General features: G+C 32.9%; 1 protein-coding gene across 2 annotated transcripts; it reads left to right on the top strand.

Moving 5' to 3' along the window:
- On the top strand, positions 4,269 to 15,914 carry LOC109360963 (dihydrolipoyllysine-residue acetyltransferase component 1 of pyruvate dehydrogenase complex, mitochondrial-like). 2 transcript variants are annotated; one of them, XM_019606213.1, is made up of 23 exons: positions 4,269 to 4,432; positions 7,425 to 7,472; positions 8,020 to 8,074; positions 8,147 to 8,177; positions 8,680 to 8,726; positions 8,819 to 8,863; positions 8,987 to 9,063; positions 9,291 to 9,357; positions 9,956 to 10,147; positions 10,238 to 10,282; positions 10,425 to 10,498; positions 10,621 to 10,690; positions 10,927 to 11,304; positions 11,775 to 11,835; positions 11,931 to 11,975; positions 12,058 to 12,141; positions 12,907 to 12,983; positions 13,051 to 13,113; positions 13,406 to 13,476; positions 13,595 to 13,655; positions 14,513 to 14,573; positions 14,654 to 14,734; positions 15,524 to 15,914. In XM_019606213.1, the coding sequence occupies exons 1-23, from the start codon at positions 4,344 to 4,346 to the stop codon at positions 15,580 to 15,582; spliced, it is 1,881 nt and encodes a 626-aa protein (XP_019461758.1). In that variant the 5' UTR covers positions 4,269 to 4,343; the 3' UTR covers positions 15,583 to 15,914. The 2 variants fall into 2 exon arrangements, with proteins under 2 accessions (XP_019461758.1, XP_019461757.1); XM_019606212.1 differs by having other exon boundaries at positions 4,270 to 4,432; positions 8,987 to 9,060; positions 9,288 to 9,357; positions 15,524 to 15,890.

Raw genomic sequence — 22,737 nt, forward strand, 5'->3', positions numbered from 1 at the left:
TAAGCAAGGTAAATATATTGATCCTTGTTAATTATGTTAAATAGAATATGTTTTTGCATGAATCTTGAACATGTCTTAACTATGCATTAAAATTGAATGATTGAAATATGCTTTAAAATGAAAATTGTCTATTGAAATTCTAACAAGTACCTAACAAGTGGTATCATCCAAAAAAAAATGGCTTACATATATGTTTAATCATTCCATGTTTTAAATGCTTGCATAATGGACATGTCTCTCCTTTTTTCAAATCTTGTATGCCATTCTCATTTCCTATTAGCTATTTTTTTGTCAAATCAAGCGCATTTGTTCAATTTACCGAAAAATGAAACAGGTTAATTTGTTAAAACCCAAATTAATTCATTAACTTTGTTTTATGATTAACTAATATCTCTTCCTAGCTTTTTTGACCTGGGTTATCTTTTTGATAATGTCAAAAGGGGGAGAAAGGTTGTTTTGTTGTTTCTAAACTGTGCAGGTTGATCGTTATAACAGCTTCCGATAAATGTGCGCATTCCATCAACCTTGCCAACACAATCTTCAAGCTTATTCATCAAGCAATTGTTATTTCAATTGATGAACTTGATGTAGTGTTTGTCATCATCAAAAAGGGGGAGATTGAAAGTGTGCATGTCAAGAGGAACACTTTGAAAAGCTCTCCTTGAATGTCATGGTTTTGATGAGGACAACTTGTGCCTAAAAGAGCTTGAAGATCACCAACAAATCAACGTGCTTAAGTCTTTATTTGGTACTAGGCTTAGACTAGATTCTAGTTTAAGTTGAGTCGAAGGCTTAGGGCACCTAATACATGTCTCATATGCATATATCTTTTAAATCATTTCATCCATGAGATATGTCATTCATAATATGTTCATGCATTACATAAATACATGTATATGTGCATTCTAGGCATAAACTAAGTGTTAAACATGTATCATCTAAGTGCATAACGTATTTGATGTTTTGTATTTAAAAATACACATTTTAATTGTTGTTAATCGATTAACCAATCCTTTAATCGATTAACCCAACTGCTGTGAAAAGTGGTTGCTACTGGAACACGTTTTTAAATGTTGTTAATCGATTAAGGCATTACGTTAATCGATTAACCTAACTGTTTGTTAAGTTGTTGTAACTGAAAACTTGAAAAACAGAATCAGTTAACATTTTGAATCACGTTAATCGATTAAGATGGCATTTAATCGATTATCTGGGGTTCTGGACTGATTCTTTATAAACTGCGTTTTCAGAATTAATCTCATAAGTTGCATGTTGCATTTATTAGAGAGTTAGAGCATTTTACGTGTTAATTGTTGCATCTATTTGTTAAGTGCATTTGTGAGTTTAGAAATGAGAGATTCTATGCTTTAGGATTGAGTGCATTTCATGTTATAATTTCTCATGTTTTCCCTCACATGTTCATGCATATTTTGATGCGTTTTTCATGAAGTTTTATGATTCTGTAACTTCTGTTTTCATAACTAATACTTGTCATTTCATATGAGTTTGTATTAGGTGTGCATTAGAGTAAAGCCTTCTTGTTATATTTGAGCTTTGTAATAGCTTTATTTTACTCTTGTAATTGTTGTGTAATTGTTGTAAAGGGAATCTTGTGGTGTCTTATCACCGTTAGAGATTAAGTGTTTCTTCATAATTGCTTAGAGTGTAAGACAAGGAAAGAACAGCGATTCTTTCACTGGGGCTACTCCGAAAGAAACGTTTTCTTTGTCGGTAGGAAGGGAGTCAAACCATTGAATAGTTTCTTTGTTTTCTTGTCATTTGCTAAGTGTTGTAATTGGATAATGTGTATGTAAATTACATTGATTCGGTTATAGTGAAGGAAATCTCTCAAGTCAGCCGGGAGGCCTGGATGTAGTTTGCAGTGGACAGCAAACGAACCAGGATAAAAATTCGCGTTGCAGGATTTGTTTTTTCTCTCTCTCTTTACTGTTTTCAATCGATTATTTGGTATAGTGAATTCAATTGATACATTCTGTTCTTATGCTATACTGGATGTTGCTCTGATACAAAATCTGTAAGCTCTGTTATTCGTTCCATTATCGGTTAACTGTTCTGCAATTAATCGTTTTCTGTAATAGCTTACTGTTTCTGTTTAATCGATTAAAACTGTTGCGTTAATCGATTATCCTGTTTCTGTTAATCGGTTAAAATTGTTTATGTTAATCGATTAGAACTGTTTTTGTTAATCGATTAAGATTGTTCTGTTAATCGATTATCTTCATCCTGTAATCGATTAATTAGGGGTGATTCAGCATAAATTGTTGAGTTTCGAAAAGCGGCTATTCTAACCGCGACACCTATTCAACCCCCTTCTAGGTGTATTGTAACCACTGATACCTAACATTTAGTAGATCCTTGAATGATATTTACTACCTTACTCGACCCAACATCCACATTTCTTTTCAGGACCGATAGTTGTTGGGCTTGGAGCTTAGTAGTCTCTTTCTCTAAAGCTTGAGATTCTTTACTTTCTCGAGCCTCGAAACTACGCATAGTCATTACTATTTCTTTTTTATGTTTCGGGTATTCATTATTCTGATGGTTCCCTTTTAATTCTCCTCCTTTTCCACATGTATGCCTTGTTGTTTGCATTTAAATTTATTATGTTGCACTAACATCCAGGGGCCAAAATACCCATCTTCATTATTGTTATTATAGGCACCTCATCATTAACTCCTTTAGGAACTCTAACTGGTCGAGAAGTCTCAAACACTATACGAACTTCCCTTAGCGGCAGAGTTATTCGCGCAGTTTCAAGAGAGACACTTACTCACGGTTGATGACACTTGGGTCACGCAAAATATATGCTCCCATGGAAAATTAAATAACTTCTCCTATATCTAATAGTGATAAATTGTAATGAAAATAATCCAAATAAAAAATAATTTTATCACTTGCATACAATGTTTTAAATTATGATGGTATGTTTTGAATTAGGTTATTGTGACCACTAAAAAATGTTTTAAATTGTACGTTTTAAATTGTACTTCGGTTGTTGTAATGTAAAATTTTTGTAATTAAAAAATATTATTAAATTAGATACGATATAGCATGATACAATTTAAATGCAACTACATTGAAAATCCATACAACTACATTTTTCTGATTCAGTTTCAGAATGAGGCATTGTAATGCACTTGTAATAGTAAGTACAAACATATTAAAGAAAATTTTGTATAAAGACATATAAAATACATTATATTCAAAAAAAATGTATTTATATTTTTTATGTTATCATTAATGATTAAATTTTAATTATAATTAAATATTTAATATATTGTCACGATTTTATCGATTATTTTCACAGACATATATATATAATTACACCCAAACCTCCACATGACCATGTGTACATTTTATTGTTTCTTAGATAGGGATGGCAAAAAAACCCGTACCCGTGGGTACCCGCGGGTAAAACCCGTACGGGCACGGGTACGGGTCACAAACGGGTACCCGCGGGTATTATAAACGGGTTTTTAAAAATACCCGTAGTACATACGGGCGGGTACGGGTATTATGGTACCCGTACCCGCAGGTACCCGTTATTTAGATAATTAATATATTATATTTAATTAAAATAAAACATATATTATTCTAACATTTATTACACTATGTATATTTTTTCCTTTTACTTTGTTTACATATTTTAATGAGTTTGGTGATGAAACACCCTACAAATATTATTACATGTATAGAAAGTATAGAAACACACATGTTTTACAAAGAAAATATATATTATTTTTTTTAAAAATGAGAACAAAAAATCACACAAATGGAAACCACCAATAAATTTAGCATTTTAGCAAAATATTTAATCAAAAGGTACAAAAATAATTAAGTTTCATGTTATTTGAAACACAATAGAAGTAAAAAATTTAAAAATTATTTATAATAGAGGAAACCCGCGGATACCCGTTCTACCCGCGGGTACCCAGAACTACCCGCAAATACCCGCTCACGGGTATCCGTACGGGTACGGGCGGGTATGAGTATTACTTTTCTATTTTAAAACGGGTAGCGGGTAGCTACTACCCGTGCCCGTTGCCATCCCTATTCTTAGATGAAGGTGTACAGTTTATTGTTAACAACAAGGACCTGTCTTGACCAGTTAAAAAAACTAATACTTCCCAACAAGTATTTATTGAATCGAGCATTTAGTTTGACTATAATTCATTATTTTTAAGGATTTTAGTTAATAATAACATAACTATAAGTTGGTGAAACCTACATTAAACAGTAATAAATAAGTAGTAATACATAAACAATTTTGACAACAACATACTCGGAACCAAAACAAACGCAGCCATTTGAGTTTTCCGACAATGGCACTTTCACGCCTTCGTCACCCTCTCAACTTTTCTCGTTCCCTTCGTCTCCTCTCTTACACATACTCCACCAGATCCATTTCCAGGTACCCTTCTCTCTCTCTTATGTTCATCCTTCATTTTATTGTAAAGTTTAGTTTTTTTTTCTGTTATCTTCATTGGGTTCAGAGTTTTCACCTTATGGGTCATTCTTTTTTCTTCAATTATCAATTGGGTTGCTCTTGTTTTTTAATCTATGTGACCCTGTTGTGTTGGATCATCAATTGTGTTTTTTTTTTCTTTTTGTGTTTTTGTGTGTGGAAAAAATGAATTGGGGGTGTTAGTGCTCGGGTTTTCGATGGCGTAAAGAGATGTTTAACGAGGTAGAAGAGAATGGAAGATGAATGGAGGATATACAATTTGATTCGTTTTTATAAGAACATGGGAGATATATGAGATCTTGTTAATTGCATTGAGATTATTAAGCTTAGGAGTCATACTACGAAACCAAGAGAAATGGAGATTAAGATACTGACATTTCATAGAACCAATTGGCATTATGCTAGTCAGGTCAATCATGGAGGCAATATACCTTATTCAAAGATTGATGAAGATGTATTTGAGGAAGCAAAGGGGTCTATACATGGTTTTTATTGATTTGGAAATGGCCTATAATATTGTGCCAAGAGAAATCCCATGAAATACTCTAGGTGTTTGGGGAAGAAAGGAGTCCACGTCGCTTATACTTGAGCAATCAAATATGTGTATGATAGGGTTAAGACTAGTGTGATAACACATGGTTGAGTCATAGTCCAAATAACGACATCATTGCATCAAGGGTCAACAATCCTTTATATTTTTACCTTGGCTTTGGATGTGTTTATTAACTTTATTTAACATATCTGAGAGCTAGTACCACAATGCATGCTTTTTGCAGATGGTATAGTCCTAGTAGGAGAATTGAGAGATCTAGGGAGGGAATAATTAGTAAGGTAGACTTGTGGAGACAAACTTTGGAATGACATGGATAAGTAGAAGTAAAATTGAGTATATGAAATGTAAGTTCACCAAGAATCAATTCTGCTTTATGCTAGCCAGGTCAATCATGGAAAATATACCCTATGCAAAGATTGTGGAGAGGTTTTGGATCAAGCAAAAGGGTTTTCACATGGTACTAATTAGTTTTGAAATGTTCTACAATAGGGTGACAAGAGTCTTATGAAAGACCCCGTAAAATTAAGTAGTCCATATCGCTTACATACGAGTAATCAAAGATATCTACGATGAGGTTAGGACTTTTGTGAGAATCCATGCTTGGGTCATAGAAGATTTCCATATAACTAGAGGATTACATCAAGGGTCAACTTTGAACCTTTAGCTTTTTACGTTGGTATGAATGTGCTTACTTAGCATATCCAGAAGCCAATACCACAATACATAACCTTACTATTTATTCCCTCCTTAGATATTTCGATTCTCCCACCAGGACTATGGAAGCACATGAATTTTGATCAATTAGAAGTAAAATTTAGTGTATGAAGTGTAAGTTTAGCAAGAAGTGCACTAACACTAGCTTAGACATGAAAATCAGAGATCACACCATCCCACGAGCCACATGGTTTCGAGTTCTTGAATTATCATGCACATCGATAGAGAAATGGAGGGAGATGTAAGCTTTAGGATCCAAGGGGTGGATGAAATAAAGAACTAGTTCTAGTCGTCTGGGGTTATTTTTTATCGAAAGGCGTCTCTTGAGCTTATAAGACCTGCATCACTTTATGGTACCCAATGTCGGGATGAAAGAGCCAATAATTAGTGTTTTTGAGGCCACAATAATTTATTAGATGAGTGGACACACAAGACAATATAAGATCATCAATGATTGCACTAGGGAGAAATTAGGGGTGACATATATTGACGAAAAGATAGTAGAATCTCACCTTAGGTGATTTGGTCATGTGAAGAGAAGACCAATAGAAGCTTTGTTTGAGAAGTATATCAAATGGAGGATAGCCTAATAGTTAGAGGTAGAGGGAGACCAAGAATTATTATAGGATAAACCATTCAAAAGGACTTAAAACTAAATGTATTTTTGAGAATATGGTTTGTGATAGAATACTTTTGTGTCGTCTAATCCATGTACTCGACTCCACTTAGTTGGAGAAGGCTTTGGTTGTTGGTTGGTATTTGTTATAGCATTTGAAGTTTTTTATTTATTTTTCTTTGGTATCACATTTGAAGTGAATTTTGTGATCTGTCCTTCTAGAAATTACTGTCAGTTGTTACTCACTCAACTAGATGACTAGTAGGCGGGGAGAGTAATATGAGTTTATATCTTTAAGTTTAATTATTTCTTTTCATTCACTCCTTTGTTCAGGCTTTTTGTATCTCAATTTAGGGTTTCTTTTATTGGATTGGTTCCTAGTTTATGGGCATATGCTCCATTTGGATGTGCCCTTGTCCTTCTTGTAGAGCCATATAGATGCTATGAGTTCTTATTGAGAATGGTTCACTTGTTTCAAATTTGCATGTTTGCTCATTAAATATGTCAGCAGTTATTTGAACTATCCATCCAAACAAACCTGTACTTGTTTTGTTCAGCTTCATTGCATTTAGCAGGGTAATAGATATTTATGATAATGATAAAAACGAATATGAATATGGTCAACGGAGTGGTAAAACGAAAAGGATTTGATGTTGGTTTACTCTTCCGTACATGGATAATGTTATTTGCTCTTGATCTTGTTGTCTGAGTCTGTCTACCGTGCGCAAATTGTCCTGCTTCAATTAAGTAAATGGAACGGTCATCTAAATTGGTGCCAGTTATTACTTAGTGTTGTTATTTGTCCTGTCATGTTTACTTTAATTGTAGCATTTGATCCACCTGTGCAGAAATATCATGAAGGTAACATTCGGTGCCATCCTCTACATATAACTTGACATTCCCTATTTTTTGTTTTTTCTACTTTTTAAATAATGTTAGGCTTTCAACATTCAAAGAATCTTATCCATTATGATTCTGTTTTAGTGCCTTTTTCCTCTGTATAATGCTGCTTCCAATGTTCTAATAAATCACCATGGATTATCTTCTTGATGCAGAACTTCTAATTCTGGGATTCTTTCTGTCGGTGGTGATGACAATCAAAGGTTGCATCCATTGACCTGCACTTTTTCTCATTAACTGCAATTTATATTTTTGTCCCTATCTTATTTCCCCTCTTATTTATGGTGTTAGTTTGAACATTGAAGACAAGGATTTTAGTTTTGGAAAATGGAAGCCAATATTGTTAATATCTTATTATCATTATTGAGGTTGAAGTAGTCTCTCTTTATGATCACCTAATCACAATTGTGAATCAGATTGCCTGTTTTTTGTCTTTAAATCCAATCTGACTGGCTTGGACCTCCGCCATAAAAATGTTAAACCAAACCAATATAGAATCGATCAACTCAAGTTCCAACCCGATCCAGCATCAATTGGTCCAATCCAATTTAGATGCATGAGTCATGTTTGAGCTTTGGTTTTCCAGATACTCTATAGTCTCTCTAGCCAGTTTAATTTATGGACTGATGGGGGATTGGTATCGTCTTTCTTGGATTTTTCTGGTCAATGTAATTTTTTTCTTTTTAGTTCATGTTTCTTCCCTGCCTTCGACATTGTTATCTGCCGTTCACTAATGCCGAAGTTTATCAGGCCTGCATCTTTGTCTAGGCTCACTGGAATTTGTGATAGTTCTTTGAAATCAAAGGTCAGTATTTAAATGAAAAAACACCTCGAAGCGTAACTATTATGTTATCTGACATTTCAATATTTTTGGCAGTGGATTGATGTCAGATGCTTCTCTTCTGCAGGTGCACACTGTTTTAGTTTCTTGTTCCGAAAATCTCCTATCTATTTTGTGTTTTGCTTTCATGGATCACTTTACATGTTTGCATGCTTCTCATAATGTAATGTTATTTTCTTACCACTGGTTACGGAAGCTCCTGTTGTTCAGCTTTCATGTGGATTGTGCTATATCCATTCTGTAGCTGAGAGATTGTGTTGGATTTTAATTACATTTTTGGGTCATAACATATATCATCTATTTAAAATCCTGGATGTAGCATGATGCTTTGCAAAGAAACCTTTCTATTTATACTTAAATTTCTATTTATTACCAAATCTTTTGGCATTTCCCCCTGTTTATATTTTAGAAACGGCTTGTCTTGTCTAGATGGTGTGTCTATATGCATTTGATTAGTTTAGCTATTTTTGATATTTTAACAAAACTTTGGTCATTAAAGAGCATAATCTGCATATGTTATGTCATGTGCATCCGGTCATGTATTGATAATTTTCATCTCCCTTTGATAGACTTTTCCCATGAGGTCCTGGGGATGCCAGCTTTATCTCCTACAATGGTGAGCTTTGGTTACAAATTTCTCTCTCTCTCTCTCTCTCTCTCTCTCTCTCTTGTCACTATAGTGTTGTTGACCTCGTGTCATGGTTTCAGACCCAAGGTAACATTGCGAAATGGAGGAAGAAAGAAGGAGATAAGGTCAGTTAAGATAGACCATTCTTACCTTCAATGGTTGTAAATCACAGTTCTGTTTGTTTTGATTCTTTCATTTTGGTGATTGCTTTTAATTTGTTTTTTCCCTTTTACTGATTAATGTAACAGATAGAAGTGGGTGATGTACTGTGTGAAATTGAAACTGACAAAGCTACTCTTGAATTTGAAAGTCTTGAAGAGGGGTAATTTCCTAATCCTTCTATTCTAGTTTTTCTTCCTAAATTCCTTCTGTAAGTTGAACTGCATACGACAGTTTTTTCCCATTTCATTTTTTGTTATTTCCCATTATAGTTCTCTATAAAATCAAGGTTCAGTGTACTTCACTGATTTCGGCCCTAGAGAATATATATGAAACATGCCAATTTTAGTTCACTATTAATTTGTTGAGGTAATTGGATGGTTTCTGCAGATTTCTGGCTAAGATATTGGTACCTGAAGGTTCAAAGGACGTGCCTGTTGGTCAACCAATTGCAATAACAGTGAGTCATCATGAAGTTTTGATTCTTGCATCATTATGTTGTGCAAACCATTGCAAAATTTACTTCATTCATACTGTATTCTAGAAATGAAAGTGTCTATTATAGACAAGTGCTTACTCTTGTTTATCAATTGTTTTCCTTTTATGTATCTATTTGTTCCTTTCTTGCTTTTAAGGTCTAAATAAACACCTCACAAGTTACCCTCTGCCTCCAGTGATCTGAAGTATTACTTGCTTTAACTTTTGTCTGCACCAATTTAATAAAAGTTGTGTCTGAATTGTGGACAAAAATTAAATACACATAGTCACACACAGAGAGACACTATCATTGGACTTATATAACATAAACTTTGGTCTTCTTAAATTTAGTTGCAAATTGAAGATATGAAATCTATTCCAGTTTTCAGCGGTCCTCAAGAAATTCTATAGCTTAAATCTTGTGATTTTGGTATATCATAAATATTAAATGTTTAGTTTAGTTGATTTTTTCGGGGTACATAAATCAGTTGATTTAAGACTATAAATTTGTAGGATTTTGGTTGATATCCGTTTTTAAATTTTTTTATTGATGTAATTTTTAACTTTTGGGTCTTGACAAGGTTGAGGATGAAAATGATATTCAAAACGTCCCTGCTTCTGTGGGGGGAGAGACCGGGGTTGAAGAAAAGAAACCAACTGGTCAGGATACGACAAATGAGGAGACAAAACTAGAATCAACTTCTACCAAGATTAATGCATCTGAACTTCCACCTCATATCCTTCTTGAAATGCCAGCTTTGTCCCCTACAATGGTGAGAACACTTCGATGCTTTGTTCCTATTGCCGATATGAATTTTCTTTCCCTCTATGGAAGTGTTAGTTTTTAAATATTTTATGTACAGGACCAAGGAAACATTGTTAAATGGAGGAAAAAAGAAGGAGACAAGGTGAGTTATGTTTTAAAATAAGGTTTTGAATTAGATTCCCTTTTTCATCTATTTTTCTCAATATTGTGAAGTCTGGGGATGTGAATACTCATTGACATCCATTTTTTGTCTACTATGTCTTAACATCTACTTTACCTAATAGATTGAAGTAGGTGACATATTATGTGAGATAGAGACAGACAAAGCTACCCTTGAATTCGAAACTCTTGAAGAGGGGTAATATAATCTTTCCATATGCTGAAAGCGATTCGTTGTAAATATTATGTTTGTTTGGTACGGTTGTGTTCCTTGTTGGATATGTAAGCATTTGTTTCTTCTGTGCTTAATGTTGGTACTAGGTACCTGGCCAAGATACTTGTACCAGAAGGTTCAAAAGAAGTGGCTGTTGGACAAGCTATTGCGATAACAGTAAGTGTGAAAATTCTTTAACGACTTTGCAACTTCTTTTGCCAATGCAATGTGAAATGTGTTACGGTGAGGGATGAGGCCTAACAATTTATTTATTTATCTTATTTTGAAACACAAACAAAAGGGTCTGAGGACATAATATCTACTGATTGGTTTACCAAAATGTTATTATTTGCTTTTGTCATGAAAAGCACCGGAGTCTTTAAAAATACTTATGCTGTCTGATGCTGTACAAGGTTGAAGATGCAAATGATATTGATGCCGTAAAGAATTCTGTAAGCAGCAGTTCAACAACCCAACAGAAGGTTACCCAAAGTGAGACTAAAAGTGAGGTCAAAGCACACAAAAGCAATACAATAAGGATCAGTCCAGCTGCTAAGTTGCTAATTGCCGAATATGGATTGGATGCTTCGACGTTGAATGCATCTGGTCCTCTTGGAACCCTACTGAAAGGGGATGTTCTTTCTGCAATTAAGTCAGGAAAATTGTCTCCAAAACCCGCTTCTTCTAAAGAAAAGACATCTCATCAACAAGTTACGGCATCACAAGAGTCAAAGTCTGACTTAAAGCAATCAAATGTTTATGAAGATTTTCCTAATAGTCAAATTCGCAAGGTAGGTCCATTGAATTTTTTATTCAAAGATAATTAAGGTTCTTCAATTCTGTCAGGGATCATGGTGATAAAAGTTATTCCTAAATAAGGATATATAACAATATTCGCAAAAGGAACTCTATGCAGCCACTGCTTGGTGTCGGTTGTTAGGCGTTAAATTAAATATTTGAACATTTGGGGAAATGATTTTCCTTCCTTAAGCCTACTTTAGGCCAGGATTATTTCTATGGCATCTGTTTACTGTGTTAAGCAACTTTCCCCTCAAAGAATATCCTTGGTCGTTGTTATACATGCAGATATTCAGGGAACATTTTTTTATATTGCTTTTGGATGTCATATCTGTTATATTTATGTCTCAACTACATGAGTACTCAGGAAATTTGACAACTAATGAAGGGTCAATTTTCAACTATGCTTCCACACACTCGCTCTATACAACAACTTGTCTGTAAAATTTTTACTGTTCTGCAGGTGATTGCCAAGAGGTTATTGGAATCGAAACAAAATACACCGCACTTATACTTATCATCAGGTTTGTGTTCCGTAATGCCACATGCATGTCAATATTTGTCAAACTAATCATTGTGCACTGATTAATCGATATAATTTTTCATTGGCATTTATCAGATGTTATACTAGATCCTCTTCTTTCCCTTAGAAAAGATCTTAAAGGTATGGACTAGTAAACTGTATTTCTCTTGGTCATGATGCATTTGTAATCTGGTATATTCTTTATCCTGCCCCTTGATTGCAGAGCAGTATGACATTAAAGTTTCAGTGAATGACATTATTATCAAAGTTGTAGCATCTGCTCTCAGAAATGTTCCAGAAGCAAACGGTAAATAATTTTCCTCAGATTTTTCTATCAATTCGTTATATTTTTGTATACCTGTCGTCGGGACAAGGGGTTCTACTATTAATTTTAATAGAGGTTTGGCTTCTGTTCCATCTTATTGCACATATGTTTTGAAGTTCATGTAGTATTTTACCTTCTCTGAGGTGTAGAAAAAACGACATATTGCTTTTAATAGTCTTCTAAAAGCATCCTGTATGTATGGGAGCTATTTTTGGGTTCTTCTAGTTCTGGATACATGCTCTGATTATGTCAATAATGGCGATTGAATATAAAATGATCCACTTCACTGTGAATCATGGCAAACTGTTGAACCTACCAAACCATGACTGAAAGGCTGTAAAGGCGACACACTAACCTAGACTACCCCTGAGAAACAATTCCAAGTGGCTGATCCATATAAACTTCCTCAACAGACTATTTATGAAGAAACACAATTTTAATATTAAGCTAGTAAAACGACCAAATTGTTATCACTGGCTTTTTACATCTTGTCCATTTCTCTGGATTTTATATCCAACATGTCATCTATTTTGGAGTAATATGAGCTTAAGTTATTGTAGATATATTATATTAACAAGCATGTGCTTCGATCCTAGTAGATTGTGACTCATGCTTCATTTTTGGCTTGGTGTATTCTTTAGTGCCCATATGTTTGTAATGGCTCTTTTCAATTTTCTTTCCTACTCTTAAAACTGTATTATTCTGCATAGGAGTTTCTAATGCTAAATCCAATTTAAATTATGGCAGCATACTGGAATGATGAGAAGGGTGAGGTCATTTTAAGTGATTCTGTTGACATATCAATAGCAGTTGCCACTGAAAAGGTAATTGATACTGTTTAAACTGTTACTGTTATTTTACAAAGCACTCAAACATGTTGTGTGGCTATAGGGATTGATGACTCCTATAATAAGAAATGCTGATCAAAAGACCATATCTGCTATCTCCTCAGAGGTAATCTAAATTCATTTCTGTGAGTTTTTGGTTAATGACTTTCTTTGGACTTCTCATCTGTGTTAAATTTGGGCATTAAGGGTATGTTTGCGAGTTAGATTTTGGAGGGGAAGGAAAGGAAGGCTTCGGAGCCAACACACAAGTGTATTTCGTGACTCTCAAGCCTTCCTTTTCCTCCAAAATCCAACTCGCAAACGGACCCTAAGAGTCTTTCTAAATAAACTAGTATATTGGAAAGTAATGTTCTTGTCTTGTTTTCTTGGACGACGTTGATGATGTTTTGGTATTTCAGGTCAAAGAGCTAGCTGCAAAGGCGCGTGCAGGCAAGTTGGCGCCACATGAGTTCCAAGGTGGGACTTTTAGGTGAGTTTACTACATGAGTTGTCATGTGGACTTGGAAACTACCCATCCATCATTACTTTTTTAAAAGCATTATTGTGCGAAAAACAATGACTGAACCTTGTACAATGCCTCAATGCAGCATTTCAAACTTAGGAATGTTTCCTGTGGACAAATTTTGTGCTATTATAAACCCCCCACAGGTTTTATTCTCTCTCTCTAACACCTACACACATGTGCGCACACACTTGCTCTTAAAGCATCTAATTTACTAGCCTTATATAAGAGCAAAACTGCTTGCAATTGTATAAACTTTACCATATAGGGTCAATGTGGCCAAGTAGACTGTGAATATACCATTTGCAGGTCCATTCCAGCCAGTAGTCACCGATGACACACCCATAATTAGATACATATTTTTTCTTCATAAGCAAGTTTCTACACAATTATTTCACATTTTTAAAAATGTCTACATAGTGTGATTAAGGCTCGGTTGTTGTTTTTAAAATGTCATGGTTTCTTACCGTTCTTCTTTTACTTCCAACATTGTATTCATTTTGTAAAGATGAAAGACCAAATTGTATTTTTTTTCTAATAATATGATTTACTATAGCAATGAAGAATTAAACTAACATGGTGAACCAAGGATTGTAGTTGCCTAATATGATTTTTGTTATAAGAAGGAAGAAAGAAAAGATAACTCGCGATTTCAGGTTACAATATTTTTTAATAGTCACTCTAGTAGCAGACCCTTCATGAAATTACTCCCATTCTCTTACATGTTCCCTATTTTGTTTTTTGCTAAGGACAAAACAAACTTCTATTTCCTGTACTGTATAATACACTATGGCGACGAAAATGATTCTTTGCATAAGGATGGGTTAAAAACAATAAAAGACCGGAAAGATGACATTGGATTTCTGATTTACTAGAAAGCCTGGTCTATTATTCTGAGAGTAGTTACATAATTGTAGACCCTTGTGGACTACAAAATGTTCGAAGTAATTCTTTCTTTGCTTTTACGGCTGTTTTTTAATGACTTGTTTCTCATATGCTGCAGGCTTGCATTCTTGCTGTAGGTAGAGGCAACAAAGTTGTGGAACCAGTAATTGGATCTGATGGTATGAATATATTGATGTTATTTCATGCCACTTAATGCTAAAATCTAAGTTGTTTTGACATGGGTTATATTATTTGCTAGGAATTGAGAAGCCATCAGTTGTCAATAAGATGAACTTAACATTATCTGCAGATCACCGCGTATTCGATGGAAAAGTTGGAGGTATGTGTAGTAAATGTGTAATCAGATACTTGAGTTAGCCAATCAAAAGTAGGAAGAAATTTGATTGCTGTTACATTAATGTCTTCTGGTTTCTGAAGTTGCAATGCTGATCAGAGTCATAGGATCTAATATAGAATGTATTATCATATATTCATTGCAATGAACACATGAATAGTTTTTGCATATATAATTTATTTGTATGTTTGTTGATGCATGATATGAAATGCTTTGTTAAAGCTTTTCTTGGGTGGTTAAATTGTGCTAGGCTCTGCATGTTTTCCATTTCTATTCATCATATAACTTATTTACCTAAAAAATAGTTTAATGTATATGCGCTCATAGTGTAAGAGTTTGTTTACACAGTCAGTCCACCATCTACGTTCATGTTTTAACAAACATCGTGGATTGACTGTCTAAACAACTTTCTTTACACTGACAGCGCATGAATATTAAACTCCTAACAAAAGGGTGGCTCAGTGCAGGAGGCTCCCACCAAGTGGGGTCTAGTTAAGCTATATGTACGCAACCTTACCTTTGCGAACAAAGAGACTGTTTCCTGGATTTTCCAGGTCATGAGGCAAGCAACCTTGCCGTTGCGCCGAGACTTATCCTCTAACTTATATAACTAAATAATGACATAATTTAACTCATAAACAAAACATAATTAACCACTGATGAAGAAGTTTGTATATTTACATTCTAATATTGGTTAAATGTGGGTAGATACATTAAGGTACACTGTCTTACAGGGAGGCTTATGTCTTATGTTGTTTTACCTCTATTTTGCAGGTACATTTATCTCAGCTTTGCAATCAAACTTCAGTGATATAAGAAGACTTCTTTTATAATGACATACAAGTTTTCCACCAAACAGTTTGGGTGCACCACGAGCTCATTTTTGCATTGTTGTAACCATATCAATTTATGCAAAATAATATGTTGGGTATAATTAACGAAGACCCTGAGAAAATACCCATTAAATAATGTACCATCTGGGATTCAAGCATGTTGGAATATTTTTTCACTAGGCAAATTATTGCCATTTTTATGTTTAATTTTGTATAATAAACCTTGTATAGATAGCCCTACAAATACCAACATTTGGAAGAAAAAATTCATTTCAAGTAATGGTGTGATTTTTGTCACTGTTTGGCTATTTGCATTTTTAGCCTAATCTTCATATATCAGCCTCTTAGCATTTCATCCTAGTTTTTGTACCTGGATCAAACTTTGCTTTATCTGAATCTTTTTTCCCCTCTAATCAAAAAAGTTATTCCTTATCGTAAAGAATTAATTTTTTACTGGGTACATAATTGTTTTTTTTAATAAGTGTTGCTCCTAAAAATTGAATATTTGATTTTCTGGTACTATATAAATCTCGTCTAGGGATGGTAATGGGCACGGGCGGGCACGAGTAGTAGCTACCCGTTTCAAAATAGAAGAGTAATACTCATACCACGCCCGTACCCGTACGGGTACCCGTGTGTAGGTATTCGCCGGTATTTCTGGGTACCCGCGAGTACAATGGTACCCGCGGGTTTCCTCTATTATAAATAAATTTTTAAATTTTTACTTCTATTGTGTTTCAAATAAGATGAAACTTAATTATTTTTGTACATTTTGATTGAATATTTGGCAAAAATGTTAAATTTATTTGTGTTTTCTATTCGTGTGATTTTTTGTTCTCATTTCTTTAACAAAAAGTATATATTTTCTATGTAAAACATGTGTGTTTCTACACATGTAATAATATTTGTAGGGTGTTTCATCACCAAACTCAATAAAATATGTAAACAAAGTAAAGGGAAAAAGTATACATAGTGTAATAAATGTTAGGATAATCTATTTTTTTATTTTAATTAAATATAATACATTAATCATATAAATAATGGGTACCTGGGGTACGGGTACCATAATACCCGTACCCGCCCGTATGTACTACGGGTATTTTTGACAACCCGTTTATAATACTCGCTGGTACCCGTTTGTGACTTGTACCTGTGTCCGTACGGGTTTTACCTACGGGTACGGGTTTTTTTGCCATCCTTAATCTCGGTCTTGTTTATTTTTTTTGTCCAAGCTCCACTTCTAAAAAAATACATTTAAATGTCTTGTTAATTTTTCCCAAAAATATCTCACTTTGGGTAGCATTTTCCATAGACTATTTCAAAATGGTTTAAAGCTCAAAATATTGGGATAGTGGGAATAACAAAAGACAACTTTAAAACATCTGAATTGTTGCACGTGTTTATAGTGTTATTCTTGAATGATAACAAGTGTTTAGAAGATATATATTTATTAGTAAGTTGTGAGAAATGTTTTTTTATTGGAGAACAATATCATAATCTCATGTATGAACCAAATCTAAGTTTTCTTATAATAAAAAAAGGGTGGTGTGAATACCAACGACCTTTGACTAAATGTCTAAATAGGAATATTAATATCCAAACCAATCCTATTAACCAAACTAAATCACATGTCTTACCTGTAATGTATTTATTATAACTTCAAAATTGCATAATTACTCTAAGTTGTGTCTTTTCTTGGATTATACAATAAGAGAATTTACAACATTATTGTTCTTTTGCTATTTGAAATACAAGTTTAATATACCAACCCATAATTAAATATGTATCTTAGATAACAAATAAGTAAATAATGTATTTAAAAAATGAATGGAACCAACCTGCAACAAAAAGAGGTTTATTTTCTATAACTATGAGTATCCCTATAGGTAAGAGACTAATCTTTTTCAGTGTGTATAATATTAATCTTAATAAGTGTTGCTTTTAATGACTAAACTTTTGACTTATCTAAAGATCCATTAGAACCTTATATCATTAAATCAATACATTGTTGATAATTTATAATGTTTATAGGTCTCTATGTTTAAATAATTTAGCATAATAAATAGGTCCCTATACCGGGAACAAGACATGTATTTTTATAACATTTTTAATAGAATAATAGTATTAGTAGTAGTATGAATCACGTGCCTTATAATTTATGAAAAACAAACTACTTGCATGTGATTATCAATATACAAGACAAAAAGAAATGCAGTTTTAGGAAACATTAACATAAAATTCTTTAATTTTCATGCCCTTATAGTTCAAAACTCTATTTGCCTCTTGAAACAATAAAACAGCAAAATCACTCACCATATAGTAGAATTATATTTCACAATTCAACTCAGAAAAATGTGGGGTTATCTCTATAATATGTACTATCTGTAAGTTATATGTTACAATTAAATGAAGCATAAAATATAAACTAAAGGAAATCTATTATGCATCGTTGAAATGACACAAAAAGTTGTAATCTTGAAGTTCAATAATCTTCACAACTAATGAGTAACTTATTCAACTCAGCTTTGACGATAAATAAGACATTGATATAATAATGTAAGATTTTATTGAATCGTCAGATAGGCTAAAAGGTAAATAGCTCAATTTTTGAGATGGACATTTATTATGAAGGATAATCACATACTCCAAAACAAATTAATTTTTTACCCATAAAATGAAGAGATATCTTGGTTAATACTCGGTCGTCACCTAATCACCAAGTTAACAACTCTAAAGTGCAGGATGACAACCATACACTAGCAAGACAAAAAATATTATAAGTGAATTTTACATTTGAAATGCCTATTCCTAAATTTGTAGTGTGAAATTGAACTATTGATTTAATGTTACTAAGGGGTACGGTGTAATTGTTTTGGGGCTTGGAATATAATATTTGTAGCAATATTAGTATTTAATTTGATAATTCAAACTAATATAACTTGAGTCATAGTTAAGGTTGATAGCAGAGTCAGGTCCATTTGATTTGCGTTATATATAGCACAATTGTGTTTTGAGCTTTTATATTGTAATGTTATGTATATATATCACTAACAATTAAGGTTTATGACCTGTTAGGGCTCAACTTGAATTGATTTATTTAAACAAATTAAATAATTTATTTATTTTAAAAAATATTGTACAAAATTATATATATAAATACAACAATAATAAATATAAAAATAATGCAAATCATAGTATAATAACAATAAACATAAAAGATTAGTTTATATATATATTGAGCTGGCTAATGAACCTAACGAGTCGAACTATATCCAACTCAAGTTCAACTCATTTATGTAACGAGCTCAATTTCAAGCTCAAGTTCGGCTGATTCATGAATCGAGTTTGTCGAGCTAAATAATGAGTTAAGTTTCGAATAAATACCGAGTTGGTATTGCTCATTTTCAGCCCTAAAATTCAAGGATATCCTATCACCTATAGATAAAGATAAAATGAAGAAACTAAAAAAATAGAAAGGATTTTCTTTACATAATTTGAACTGAAGAGAAACTAACTCAATCTTAGACTTATTATTATCAGCCTCCATTGCAAGACTAATTTTCACTTCAATTCCTCATATTTTCATCTTATCCCTCCCAAATTAACTATTAAATATTATTCAAATAATTTTACACATATTTTTGTAATTCATTATGTAAAACAGATTGTTTTTATGCTATCCAAACCAAAAAATCATCTTAAATAGAATCTAACATACTTATATTTGATTTTAATTATAATCTAACTTCCACATTTATACCAAACCCACACTAACTTAGATAGATTCGTGGATGGATTATGGATATTATAAGAAAAGAGATCATTTGTTTTCAATAGTACTTCATTATCTATCTTAGATCAATTAGATTTTAACAAGTAATGTTAAAATATTATTTTTTGTTTTTAAAAATTTTCTTTTTATTTATGTTGTAATATTTGATTGAACCGAACAGGTAATGTGAAACACATTTGGTGACATGTGATGTTTGTTGATATTTTTATTGTGGTTCATTTGTAGCCATAATGATGAAAAAGTGCTAAATTTTTCTTCACTCATATGATTTGTTATTAACTTAATTAATGTACTAAAATGTAAAATCATAAAATAGGAATTCCAAATAAAGCAATTACCTAATTTTTTGATAGAATAATTTACATTAATTAATCAAATATTATCCTCAAAATAATATAAAAATGTGTCTCATTTCCTCTCCTAGACCAATTAAATTTTAACAAATAATATAGAAATATTAATTTTTGTTTTTCAAAATTTTATTTTTATTTATATGACAATATTTAATTAATACAAGACATGTAATGAGATACATTTGGGGACATATGATATTTGTCGATATTATGATTCACTTGTAGTCACAATCCAGAGAAAGTGCTAAATTTTTCTTCACTTTGTATAATTTATTATTAACTTAATTAATGTACTAAAATAAAAAATAGCAAAGTCCAAATAAAGCAATCTTTCATAATATACATTGTCGAATTAATCAAAACTAATCAAATATTATCCTCAAAATAATATAAAAAAATGTGTTTCATTCTCTATCTCGGACCAAATAAATTTTAACAAGTAATATAAAAATGTTACTTTTTGTTTTCTAAAGTTTTCTTTTTATTTATATAACAGTATTTGAATGGTGCAAGATAAATAATGAGACATGTTTGAAGAGATATGATACTTGCCAATATTATGATTCATTTGTAGTCATAATGTCATAATGATGAGAAAGTGCTAAATTTTTCTTCACTTTGCATGATTTGTTATTAACTTAAATTATGTATTAAATTACCAAAATAGGAAATTCCAAATAAAGCAACCTTTGATAATCTACATGGCCTAATTCATCAAAACTAATCAAATATTGTCCTCAAAACATATTGAAACGTGTCTCATTCCCTATTTCATATCAATCATATTTTAACAATATGAAATTATTATTATTTTTATTTATTAAAGTTTTCTTTTTATTTATGTGATAATATTTGATTGGTCTGAGGCAGAGAATGAAACACATCCGGGGAACATATGATGTTTGTTGATATTATGATTCATTTATAGTCATAATTATGAGAAAGTACTAAATTTTTCTTTACTTCCTATGATTTGTTATTAACTTAATTAATGTACTAAAATAATAAAATATGAAATTCCAAATAAAGCAACCTTTGATAATCTACATTGCCTAATTAGTCAAAACTAATCAAATACTCTCCTCAAAATAGTTTCAATGCTAATCACTATAAAAATCATTTTAAAAGGCACAAAATACAAAGTCACCAATGTTAAAGTATATTAGTTTAAATCATGTAATATGATAAATGGTTGTAATTATTATATCTTAATTAATAAGTCTAATTGATATAAAATTATACACTCTAGTCTTCAAAAAAAAACTACACTTTTAAAATGATCTCACCTTATTACTCAATAAGCATGAAACAACTGTTAGATTTAGGAATGAGAGAAAAGGTATAAAGAAGAGAGAAAAGATTAAAGGAGATGATGAATAGTGAAGAGGCCGGAAATGGAATGAATTGGTTGTTGATTAACAACCTGAACTTTCTATTTAAAGTAAGTTTCAACTACCATGCCCAATTACAAACACAACAAAGCCCAATTAGTTTCTACTCTATAAAGCTACTTTGAATTACATTGAATTACTCTCAACATTCTTCCTTAATTCAAGCTAGCTTCACTTAGAACACCAAGCTTCTTCCTCTGTTTTTCGAAACTCTCTCTCTTCAAAGGCTTTGTAAAAATGTCAGCTTGTTGCTCCTCTGTTGGACAGAATTCAAGCCTCAAATTCTGTTTCTCTATTTGATCTCTCAAGAAGTGGTATTTTGTGTCTATGTGCTTGCTTCTACCATGTGCCACAGGGTTCTTAGCCAAACATATTGTTGATTTGTTGTCCATCAATAGAAGCATTGAGTCATCATAGCATACTCCCAGTTCTGCTAGCAGAGATTGTAACCATAAGCCTTGACAACTACCTAAGCAAGCTGCAATGTATTCAGGTTCACATGATGAGAGTGCCACTACATCTTGTTTTTCGAGCTCCAGCTTATTGGTGCTTCTCCAAGCTTGAATAGGTAGCCAGTAGTGCTCTTTCTATCATCTCTGTCTCCACTCCAATCTACATAAGTATAACCATACACTGAGATTGGTTTGTTACCTCTATTGACAGAGAACAATACACTAAAATTGATGATTCCCTTTAGGTATCTAAGAATTCTTTTGACAGCCATCATGTGTGAGTTCCTTGGATCTTCCATATGTCTACTAACAAGGCCAACTCCATAGGTAATGTCTGGTCTTGAGTTGCAAACATATCTTAGTGATCCTACCATCTTCCTGTAGAGTGTTGCATCAACCTTTTGATCATCTGGATTTCCTTTGCACAACACATTTCTAGTCTCTACTAGTGTGGAGCTTGAGTTGCAGTTAAGCATGTCAAACTTCTTCAACACATCAGTGATGTATTTCTTCTGATGCATTACTGTTCCTTCCTCTGATCTTACAAACTCTATTCCAAGAAAGTATGACAGATTGCCTAGATCAGACATTTCGAATTCAGACTTCAGCTTTGTCTTAATGCATTCTATTTCAGCATCCCTGCATCCTGTTATCAAGAGATCATCTACATACAAGCATATTATCACTGATGAGGTTGTAGGTGAGCTCTTGATGTAGATTCCATGTTCACTTGTGCATCTGATGAGGCCTTGTTTGAGAAGGAATCCATCTATTCTTTTGTTCCATGATTTGGGGGCTTGTCTTAGTCCATAGAGTGCTTTGTGTAGTCTATAGACCTTCTGCTCTTGACCTGGAACCTCAAAGCCTGGAGGTTGTGTCACAAACACTTCTCTGTCCAATGGACCATTCAAGAATGCTGATTTCACATCCATTTGACTCAAGCTCCAATTCTTTGAACTTGTTATTGCAATGATCAGTCTGATAGTCTCAATTCTTGCAACTAGTGCAAAGACTTCATCAAAGTCTAGACCAGGTTTTTGTAGAAACCCTTTGGCTACTAACCCGACCTTATACTTGGCTACTGTCCCATCTGGTTTGAGCTTCAATTTTTACACCCATTTCACTACAATTGCTTTCTTTCCTTTGGGCAATGATGTGAGTTCCCA

This window comes from Lupinus angustifolius, chromosome LG11 (assembly GCF_001865875.1).
Source record: "Lupinus angustifolius cultivar Tanjil chromosome LG11, LupAngTanjil_v1.0, whole genome shotgun sequence".
Classification (NCBI taxonomy): domain Eukaryota; kingdom Viridiplantae; phylum Streptophyta; class Magnoliopsida; order Fabales; family Fabaceae; genus Lupinus; species Lupinus angustifolius.